General features: G+C 44.3%; 1 protein-coding gene across 2 annotated transcripts in view; it reads left to right on the forward strand.

The window, feature by feature from the left end:
* Window positions 1–9,774, forward strand: part of zswim7 (zinc finger, SWIM-type containing 7) — a 41,253-nt gene extending 31,479 nt beyond the window's left edge. For both annotated transcript variants that reach the window (XM_078224523.1, XM_078224524.1), the window contains 2 exons: window positions 7,504–7,608; window positions 8,425–9,774. In XM_078224523.1, coding sequence (XP_078080649.1) covers window positions 7,504–7,608; window positions 8,425–8,553 — 234 coding nt within the window. In that variant the 3' untranslated portion in view covers window positions 8,554–9,774. The remainder of the gene's footprint in view (window positions 1–7,503; window positions 7,609–8,424) is intronic.
* The last annotated feature ends 2,122 nt before the right edge of the window (window positions 9,775–11,896 follow it).

Below are 11,896 nucleotides of genomic sequence, written 5' to 3' on the forward strand. Positions count from 1 at the left end.
GTGGGGGAGCATTTCAACTGGGATAGGAAGGAGCAGCGCTCCGAAAGCTTATGGTATTTGCTACCAAATAAACCTGTTGGACTTTAACCTGGTGTTGTGAGACTTCTTACTATAGGTATATACCACAGGGCAAGAGTTATAGCTGGGGGAAAGGAAATGATGATGCGATTAGGCGTCATTTAGGATGCATAGGATATGGAAGGAAACTGCAGGGGATGGGCACAATTGAAATAAAAGAATAAAGAACAAAGAACAATACAGCACAGGAACAGGCCCTTCGGCCCTCCAAGCCCGCGCCGCTCCCTGGTCCAAACTAGACCATTCTTTTGTATCCCTCCATTCCCACTCCGTTCATACATAGAACATATAGAACATAGAACAGTACAGCACAGAACAGGCCTTCGGCCCACGATGTTGTGCCGACCTTCATCTGAAACCAAGATCAAGCTATCCCACTCCCTACCATCCTGGTGTGCTCCATGTGCCTATCCAATAACCGCTTAAATGTTTCTAAAGTGTCTGACTCCACTATCACTGCAGGCAGTCCATTCCACACCCCAACCACTCTCTGCGTAAAGAACCTACCTCTGATATCCTTCCTATATCTCCCACCATGAACCCTATAGTTATGCCCCCTTGTAATAGCTCCATCCACCCGAGGAAATAGTCTTTGAACGTTCACTCGATCTATCCCCTTCATCATTTTATAAACCTCTATTAAGTCTCCCCTCAATCTCCTCCGCTCCAGAGAGAACAGCCCCAGCTCCCTCAACCTTTCCTCATAAGACCGACCCTCCAAACCAGGCAGCATCCTGGTAAATCTCCTCTGCACTCTTTCCAGCGCTTCCACATCCTTCTTATAGTGAGGTGACCAGAACTGCACGCAATATTCCAAATGCGGTCTCACCAAGGTCCTGTACAGTTGCAGCATAACCCCACGGCTCTTAAACTCCAACCCCCTGTCATGTGGCTATCTAGATAAGTCTTAAACGTTCCCAGTGTGTCCGCCTCCACCACCTTGCCCGGCAGCGCATTCCAGGCCCCCACCACCCTCTGTGTAAAATACGTCCTTCTGATATCTGTGTTAAACCTCCCCCTCCTCACCTTGAACCTATGACCCCTCGTGAACGTCACCACCGACCTGGGAAAAAACTTCCCACCATTCACCCTATCTATGCCTTTCATAATTTTATACACCTCTATTAGGTCACCCCTCATCCTCCGTCTTTCCAGTGAGAACAACCCTAGTTTACCCAATCTCTCTTCATAACTAAGCCCCTCCATACCAGGCAACATCCTGGTATACCTCCTCTGTACTCTCTCCAAAGCCTCCACGTCCTTCTGGTAGTGTGGCAACCAGAACTGGACGCAGTATTCCAAATGCGGCCGAACCAACGTTCTATACAACCGCAACATCAGACCCCAACTTTTATACTCTATGCCCCGTCCTATAAAGGCAAGCATGCCATATGCCTTCTTCACCACCTTCTCCACCTGTGACGTCACCTTCAAGGATCTGTGGACTTGCACACCCAGGTCCCTCTGCATATCTACAGCCTTTATGGTTCTGCCATTTATCGTACAGCTCCCCTGTACGTTAGTTCTACCAAAATGCATCACTTCGCATTTATCTGGATTGAACTCCATCTGCCATTTCTTTGCCCAAATTTCCAGCCTATCTATATCCTTCTGTAGCCTCTGACAATGTTCCTCACTATCTGCAAGTCCAGCCATTTTTGTGTCGTCCGCAAACTTACTGATCACCCCAGTTACACCTTCTTCCAGATCGTTTATATAAATCACAAACAGCAGAGGTCCCAATACAGAGCCCTGCGGAACACCACTAGTCACAGGCATCCAGCCGGAAAAAGACCCTTCCACTACCACCCTCTGTCTTCTGTGACCAAAGTAAGAAGTTTAACAACACCAGGTTAAAGTCCAACAGGTTTATTTGGTAGCAAAAGCTACCAAATAAACCTGTTGGACTTTAACCTGGTGTTGTTAAACTTCTTACTGTGTTTACCCCAGTCCAACGCCGGCATCTCCACTTCTGTGACCAAGCCAGTTCTCCACCCATCTAGCCACCTCCCCCTTTATCCCATGAGATCCAACCTTTTGCACCAACCTACCATGAAGGACTTTATCAAACGCCTTACTAAAATCAAATATAGACGACATCCACGGCCCTTCCCTCGTCAACCATTCTAGTCACTTCTTCAAAAAACTCCACCAGGTTAGTGAGGCATGACCTCCCTCTCACAAAACCATGCTGACTATCGTTAATGAGTATTCCTTTCTAAATGCGCATACATCCTATCTCTAAGAATCCTCTCCAACAACTTCCCTACCACGGACGTCAAGCTCACCGGCCTATAATTACCCGGGTTATCCTTCCTACCCTTCTTAAATAACGGGACCACATTAGCTATCCTCCAATCCTCTGGGACCTCACCTGTGTCCAGTGACGAGACAAAGATTTGCGTCAGAGGCCCAGCGATTTCATCTCTCGTCTCCCTGAGCAGCCTTGGATAGATTCCATCAGGCCCTGGGGATTTGTCAGTCTTTATATTCCCTAAAAAGCCTAACACTTCCTCCCTTGTAATGGAGATTTTCTCTAACGGGTCAACACTCCCCTCCGAGACACTCCCAGTCAACACATCCCTCTCCTTTGTGAATACCAACACAAAGTATTCATTTAGGATCTTCCCTACTTCTTTGAGCTCTAAGCATAATTCACCACTTTTGTCCCTGAGAGGTCCGATTTTCTCCCTGACAACCCTTTTGTTCCTAACGTATGAATAAAATGCCTTGGAATTCTCCTTAATACTGTCTGCCAAGGACATTTCGTGACCCCTTTTTGCCCTTCTATTTCCTCGTTTGAGTTCTTTCCTACTTTCTTTGTATTCCTCCAGATCTCCCTCTGTTTTTAGCTGCCTGGACCTAACGTACGTCTCTCTTTTCTTTTTGACCAATCCCTCAATTTCCCTGGTTATCCACGGTTCTCGAATCCTACCCTTCCTATCCTTCTTTTTTACAGGCACATGCCTATCCTGCAGCCCTAACAACTGTTCCTTAAAAATGTGGAGCTTGTTCAAGGAACAGCTACTGCATGTCCTTGATAAGTATATACCTGTCAGGCAGCGAGGAAGTGGTCGAGCAAGGGAACCGTGGTTTACTAAAGAAGTTGAATCTCTTGTGAAGAGGAAGAAGGAGACTTATGTAAAGATGAGACACGAAGGCTCAGTTAGGGTGCTTGAGAGTTACAAGTTAGCCCGGACGGACCTAAAGAGAGAGCTAAGAAGAGCCAGGAGGGGACATGAGAAGTCTTTGGCAGGTAGGATCAAGGGAAACCCTAAAGCTTTCTATAGGTATGTCAGGAATAAAAGAATGACTAGGGTAAGATTAGGGCCAGTCAAGGACAGTAGTGGGAAGTTGTGCGTGGGGTTCGAAGAGATAGGAGGTGCTAAATGAATATTTTTCATCAGTATTCACTCAGGAAAAAGACAATGTTGTCGAGGAGAATACTGAGATATAGGCTATTGGACTAGACGGGATTGAGGTTCATAAGGAGGAGGTGTTAGCAATTCTGGAAAGTGTGAAAATAGATAAGTCCCCTGGGCCGGATGGGATTTATCCGAGGATTCTCTGGGAGGCAAGGGAGGAGATTGCAGAGCCTTTGGCTTTGATCTTTATGTCGTCATTGTCTACAGGAATAGTGTCAGAAGACTGGAGGATAGTAAATGTTGTCCCCTTGTTCAAGAAGGGGAGTAGGGACAACCCTGGTAATTATAGACCAGTGAGCCTTACTTCTGTTGTGGGCAAAGTTTTGGAAAGGATTATAAGAGATAGGATTTATAATCACCTAGAAAGGAATAATTTGATTAGGGATAGTCAGCACGGTTTTGTGAAGGGTAGGTCGTGCCTCACAAACCTTATTGAGTTCTTTGAGAAGGTGACCAAAGAGGTGGATAAGGGTAAAGCAGTTGATGTGGTGTATATGGATTTCAGTAAAGCGTTTGAACATAGAAAAACTACAGCACAAACAGGCCCTTTGGCCCACAAGTTGCGCCAGTCATGTCCCTACCTACCTAGGCCTCTATACAGGCTTACCTATAACCCTCAATCCTATTACGTCCCATGTACTCATCCAGAAGTCTCTTAAAAGACCCTATCGAGTTTGCCTCCACCACCATTGACGGCAGTCGATTCCACTCACCCACCACCCTCTGAGTGAAAAACTTACCCCTGACATCTCCTCTGTACCTACTCCCCAGCACCTTAAACCTGTGCCCTCTCGTAGCAGCCATTTCAGCCCTGGGAAAAAGCCTCTGAGAATCCACCCGATCTATACCTCTCAACATCTTGTACACCTCTATCAGGTCACCTCTCATCCTTCGTCTCTCCAAGGAGAAAAGACCGAGCTCCCTCAACCTATCCTCATAAGGCATGCCACCCAATCCAGGCAACATCCTTGTAAATCTTCTCTGCACCCTTTCAATAATTTCTACATCCTTCCTGTAATGAGGCGACCAGAACTGAGCACAGTACTCTAGGTTTGATAAGGTTCCCCACGGTAAGCTATTGCAGAAAATAGGGACGCATGGGATTGAGGGTGATTTAGCGGTTTGGATCAGGAATTGGCGAGCTGTAAGAAGACAGGGTGGTGGTTGATGGGATATGTTCATCCTGGAGTTCAGTTACTAGTGGTGTACCGCAAGGATCTGTTTTGGGGCCACTGCTGTTTGTCATTTTTACAAATGACCTGGATGAGGGCATAGAAGGATGGGTTAGTAAATTTGTGGATGACACTAAAGTCGGTGGAGTTGTGGACAGTGCGGAAGGATGTTGCAGGTTACAGAGGGACATAGATAAGCTGCAGAGCTGGGCTGAGAGGTGTCAAATGGAGTTTAATGCGGAAAAGTGTGAGGTGATTCACTTTGGAAGGAGTAACAGGAATACAGAGTACTGGACTAATGGTAGGATACTTGGTAGTGTGGATGAGCAGAGAGATCTCGGTGTCCATGTGCATAGATCCCTGAAAGTTGGCACCCAGGTTGATAGGGTTGTTAAGAAGGCATACGGTGTGTTAGCTTTTATTGGTAGAGGGATTGAGTTTCAGAGCCATGAGGTCATGCTGCAACTGTACAAAACTCTGGTGCGGCCACACTTGGAGTATTGCGTACAGTTCTGGTCGCCACATTATAGGAAGGATGTGGAAGCATTGGGAAGGGTGCAGAGGAGATTTACCAGGATGTTGCCTGGTATGGTGGGAAGGTCTTATGAGGAAAGGCTGAGGGACTTGAGGCTGTTTTCGTTCGAGAGAAGAAGGTTAAGAGGTGACTTAATAGAGGCATATAAGATGATCAGAGGATTAGATAGGGTGGACAGTGAGAGCCTTTTTCTTCGGATGGTGATGGCTAGCACGAGGGGACGTAGCTTTAAATTGAGGGGTGATAGATATAGGACAGATGTCAGAGGTAGGTTCTTTACTCAGAGAGTAGTAAGGGTGTGGAATGCCCTGCCTGCAGCAGTAGTGGACTCGCCAACATTAAGGGCATTTAAATGGTCATTGGAGAAACATATGGATGATTTTGGAATAGTGTAGGTTCGATGGGCTTTAGATTGGTTTCACTGGTCGGCGCAACATTGAGGGCCGAAGGGCCTGTACTGCGCTGTAATGTTCTATGTTCTGTAACCTGGTAAGATTTAAAGTAGTTATGGAAAAGAAAGACCGGAAATAAACGTTCTGAACTTTGGTGAAGAAGCTAGGAATACTGCAGCGAGTAACTCACCTCCTGACTGCCCAGAACCTGTCCACCATCTACAAGGCACAAGTCAGGAGTGTAATGGGATACTCCCCACTTGTCTGGGTGGGTGCAGCTTCAATAACACTCAAGAAGCTCAACACCATCCAGGACAAAGCAGCCGCTTGATTTGCATCACATTCACAAATGTTCAAACCTTCCACCACCGACTCTCAGTAGCAGCAGTGTGTGCTATCTACAAGATGCACTGCAGCAATTCACCAAAAATCCTTAGGCAGCACCTTCCAAACCCACGGCCACTTCCATCTAGAAGGACAAGGGCAGCAGATACATGGGAACACCACCACCTGGAAGTTCCCCTCCAAGCCACTCACCGTCCTGACTTGGAAATATATCGCTGTTCCTTCGCAGTCGCTGGGTCAAAATCCTGGAATTCCCTCCCTAATGGCATTGTGGGTCAACCCACAGAACATGGACTGCAGCGATTCAAGAAGGCAGCTCACCATCACCTTCTCAAGGGCAACTAGGGATGGGCAATAAATGCTGACCAGCCAGCGACGCCCTTGTCCCACGAATGAATTTAGAAAAAGCACTTTGAGATGTTTTTCTGCATTAAATGTGCTGTTTAAATGTCAGTTAATATTCGATGGATAAAGGGAAAGTCAGAACAGTTTTTCATGCAACTGTTATGGAATGTTTCAAGAAATTGGATAAACCTCCTGAAAGGTAAAAATAATAAATGATGCAGGAAATGAACAATTCCAATGTCCCATCAAATACTCTGAGGGCAGGTACATCACTGGGTTAGAGTAAAGCTAAAGATACAACATTGGGTTAGATAGAGTAAAGCTCTCTCTACACTGTTTAATACTGGATAAATGACTCTAACACCTTGTATGTGCTGGGACATAGCAGCTTGAATGGTGTGTGGAATTCTGACCTAGCAGCAGCACGAGGCCATGCTCACTGTGCTAATTGTGTAATGTGCCTGACTGGAAAAGCTGTATCATGGTTTATATTTATGGAAGGACAATTTTGCATGACAGTAAAACCAATGTATCAAAACCAGTTTATTGGAAATGGAAGTGGTTTTGCAGCGAGTTTCAACACAAATCCATTTTCTCCATTTGCTACTCAGCCTTTGTAAAGCGTCTATTGTATACAAAGCAAAAGGGTAAATGAGTTACTCTGGTGTTCATTGGGATTTTCCTTGTTTTGTTGAATGTACAGCCTGCCTGTCCCTACATTGGGTATGTGACTTATTGTGAAGGCTTTCTTTGTGTACAGGCCACCAATACCCAGATTAGCTCTCCTCTGATTTCCTTTACCCTTTTTGCCTGTTATTGGTTTGAGTTTCACACTGTAGATGTTTATATTTGGGGTGGTGGTCTGTTACCACTATTGTTGGCATCCTCCGCTTCTGAATATGTTTCACTACCTACAACTGATTTGTTATACTGCATAATTGGAGGGGTATTTGTGCCAATTAACTGACCGAGAGATGTTGTGGTGGGGCTGTGTGTGCTGGATTTGTGGGTAGGAGGGGTCTCTGTTTGCACAGAACAACATTTTGGCCACAGCCGAGGTTAGAATGGCAAGTTGTGCTATTTCAGATAATCCGGATTGTCCAAGATCAGCATTATCCCCTATCCTCCCCAAACAATTCCAGTTTGTGATTTGGACATTTTCTGCTGCCCTTTTGTGTGGATTTGAAAGAATAATTTGTTTTGATCTTTAGGTTGAAGGGAGTTCTGGTCAGGTGTATCACTGCCTAAGCTCCTGCCTCTACTGCTCCTGTCCAGCCTTCATGTACTCTGTTTTACGAAGGAATGACAATATATTGGTAAGGAATTAGAATCAAATAACAGGACAGGCACTTTACTTTCTAGTTTTGTTTCTTGATCCCTTGTGTCTCCCTGGCAGTTCCCTCCAAGCTGCAAAGTAGACCCAGTCATGTCTCTCATACCTCAGCCCTTATAACAATTCTCAAATCACAGTTAGGGTACAAGATGTTGAATTAATACCCTTTATTGCACCTTTGTAGCCAATAGATACCCTCATATTAATTGTTTTATATATTCACCTTTACATAGTGTCAAAAAAGCTCTCAAAGCGTCTCTACTCTCCACATTAGATGACACAGTGGTTGGCACTGCTGCCTCACAGCACCAGGGAGCCAGGTTCAATTCCGGCCGTGGGTCACTCTGTGTGGAGTTTGCATGTTCTCCTCATGTCTATGTGGGTTTCCTCCAGGTGCTCCGGTCTCCTCCCACAGTTCAAAGATGTGGAGGTTAGTTTGATTGACCATGCTAAATTGCCCCTTAGTGTCAGGGGGACAGGCTGGGTAAATATGTGGAGTAACAGTGATAGGGTGGGATTGTGGTTGGTGCAGACTCGATGGGCCAAATGGCCTCCTTCTGCACTGTAAGGATTCTATGATTCTCTAAACTGTCGTATAATTCCCTGATAAATGACTTGCTGATATTTTAAACACCAGTATCCCAGGTTAATTAATTGTATTGCTAATGACACATTCAATGATTCATTCATCAGCTTAATATTGAATATTATATTTTGAATAAATAAAGCGAAGGCAAGTTCTGAACAATGAGAACAGCAATTTCCTTTGAAGTTTTTTACAGTGTTCCTGATTTTGCAGTGTAAGCATATTCTCGCTGTATACCTGTGCCAAGCCATGGGAGCGTACCACCAACTGGCTGTCTCAGACAAACAACTCACCAGCCTTCTGCTGGCAAAGGACAAAGAAGCAGGAGTCACAGCATATTAAAGATCATTGTTCCAGGGAAGAGCAAACCACTGAGGGACATTAAATATATATATATGTGCGTGTGTGTGTTTGATAATACAAACACACAGACTGACCTTTAGTGTTCCGCAGTTACAAAGTTTGGGGCACAACACACAGAAAACTAAAACTGCCGCCAACGAGAACTAACTGTTTTATTGAAAAGATAAAACTGGGATCCATACTGTTGGTCAAGCAATATAACTGTCAGATAGAAAGAGGCAGAGCTGTTCCTCGCATCCTGGAATAGAAAGGACAACATCATATCCAAACAACTCACCTTCTGCATAACCCAGAGCTCCCACGTTCGAGTGTAACTGAAGTAAACCTGGCTGACCACAGTCTTTGCTGCTTTACTCTGAACTATACATAATCTAGGCTGACACTTTAGTGCAGCACTGAGAGAATCCTGCATTGACACATTTCTAATGGAGCATTCGCCAAGGACAGTGAGGAATTCTGAAGCTCAGGACTTGAAGAAGAGCAGGACTATTCTCTCGCACAGAAATGTTCACTCGAACAACAATACTAAAACCAGATTCTCTGCTCATTTATTCATTCGCTGTTTGTGGCATCTTGCTTCCAAATATTGGGACATCTTGAGAATGTGGAAGTAAGCTGCACAATACAGCTTTTATTTCTTACTGCATTGTCCTGTGTGTAATTGTCCTGTGTATTTTGACAGGTTATTTTATAATTATCTACAGCAATGTTTTGTTTTCAGTTTTTCAATTGCAAATTCAGCTATCAGTCCCATGATACATTAGATCATGTAGAATTTACCCAAGCAACTGCTTGTAGATTGTGACTCTGCCTGAACCCTCCATCTCCTTGCAGCATGAAAACAGCAATTAAGTCAACCAAATGTGAGCAGTGAACACTTAGAAACTCCTGGCTGTTCCAGGCTGCCGTGAGTCACACTGGTAAATACTTGAGGCTGTTTAATGTAATTAAAATGTAATATCATTAACAGTAATATGGAGAGTTTGACACAGAAAGCACACAGCCCCTGTCAGTCATTGTAACATTGGATAAATAAAATAGCCTGTCACTTCTCCTCTTTCCAGTGGGGTCTCCCCCCAGCACAGTCTGTGGACCAGCCTCCAGGCATCGACAGAGAATAGTTTATATCATTGTGCCCTGATTCCTTGACTGTTGTTGTTCTAAATTATTTCATTAAAATAAATGCCTTAATTAAGAAGCATTCATTTGTGTTGGTTTATTGATGAATTATTTAAACAAATGAGTGCAGACTCTTTATAAACTTGTGAAGTCTGCAGCAGAGCAGTATATCGTTCTGTTGTCAAGTGAAGAGGTCAGTTGCTGTCCATTGTTTTGCCTTCAAACTCTGAAGAAAGTGTAGATCAGTAAGTCATTCCCTTCACTGGCTTCATCCGTGGCCATTCCTTGTGTGACCTTGGATTTGGAGTGGTGACAGGCTATTGACTGAGGTGGGCTGTTCAAACTCAGTCTGGTTCTGCTCAGACTGAGAGTCTGGAAACTTTCCACAGAGATATTGGGACACTGGCAGATCCTGCTTTCCCAGTCCATTCCCAGTGACATGGGATATGTAAGATAGCCTGAGCTAACTGAAGTCTTTCCTAGTGAGATCAGCTCACTTCATATACATCAGGGTTAGAACTTTGGGACTTACCTGGTCTGTGACTATCACAGGGCACACAGAATAACCGCTCTCCAACACTCAGTAACTGAAATTAAATGTTCTATAAGTAAGGTTATTGAGTTAGGATGACTATGTTAGCATTTTCCACGGAATGTCCCATGATTAGGTACAATGTCTGCAATGTCCCAGTTCATGAAACTCGTCCCTCGAGTACCCGAACTTTCATTTTCTGATGCGTGATGTATAAGTGAGTTATAGTTTAAGAGTATGTCGCACAAATCATCTTTTTACTGAGGGTGATGACAGTCTGGAATGCACTGCCTGGGAGGATGGTGGAGGCGAGATGCCTCACATCCTTTTTAAAAAATGTGGATGAGCATTTGGCACGCCATAACATTCGAGGCTATGGGCCAAGTGTTGGCAAGTGGGATTAGGTGGGGCAGCTCAGGGCATTTCATGTTTCGGTGCAGACTCGATGGACCGAAGGGCCTCTTCTGCACTGTAGTATTCTGTGATTCTATAAAGCTGTCTGTTAAATCAGTAGTCCTCAAACTGGGCCTTGCAGACACTTCTAGGGGATCGGTGAAATAATATGCAAGTGCTTACTAATTGGGCTCAGCCTAATGGTATGCAATCGCCTAGGGTGACGTGGTCAGGGAGTCACCATAAGCAAGGACAGTTGAATAAGTAAAGGCTGGAGGTTTGCTTGGTGTAAGCTGGACTGTGGAGCTGCCACATGTACAGCACCCAATGAACTGGTTGTCTCACCTTGGAGGGAGCTGGACAGAGTGCTAAAGCAGCACAGGGGACCAAGGCTAATTTTGGGAATCCAGATGAGTTCAGCCTTGTTGAAGAGAGGGGAGTTCCATATTTAAAAAATTTACTATTTCTTGAACAAAGGGAACTAAAATCCACGGCATAGGTTTCCCTGAGATCCAGGCCCATGGCTGAAAAAACATTTTATTTCCAGTGCCCAATGCTACATTTCCAAAACTCTTGTTACTGTGTAGGACAAATACATGTGCATTATCTTTAGAACACATTTTGTATTATTCTCATTCTGGTCACTATGTGCCCTGTACAACACAGATAAAATGTTTGTTGATGATGTGAGAGTAAATAATTTTATACTGGAAAAGTATTTGAAATGACCTCCCACCACCACGGCAAGGACTTTAGCCGTGGACAATACTGAGTTCAGTAACAAAGAAGAATGGAAGAAAATAAAGTACGAGAAGATTTCTATAGAATTCAGATTTATGCAGTTCAGTGATACACAGCCGCAATGTGTTAATGTGCCGACAAATCTTACCCAACATACAATGAAACCGGCAAAGATACAGCACCGCAGAGCATCCAAGTATAAAAATATAAACCAGTGGACATTTCTGACTAAAATTAAGAATAATAGCAATGTCAGCAAATTCAAATGGAAAATCTAACAATTCTGGAAAAGACCAGAAAAGCATCTTCCTTCAGTGTTTCAGCTTGACAAAAGGGAAAAGCAAGAAAGCCCATACTCTCAGCGAAGCACTGATATTCCCAGTTGCAGCACTGTACAAGGTGGTGACAATTGGAGAGATGGCACATTGAGTCCGTTTCAAATGACACACTTGGTGAAAAACCAAAGAACTTTCCAGGAGATATAAAATGCCAATTGACAAAGTCTTTGAGCTGTTTTCAATTCAGCTTTTAATGAGA

The sequence above is a fragment of the Mustelus asterias genome, chromosome 12, assembly GCF_964213995.1.
Source record: "Mustelus asterias chromosome 12, sMusAst1.hap1.1, whole genome shotgun sequence".
NCBI classification, from domain to species: Eukaryota; Metazoa; Chordata; class Chondrichthyes; order Carcharhiniformes; family Triakidae; genus Mustelus; species Mustelus asterias.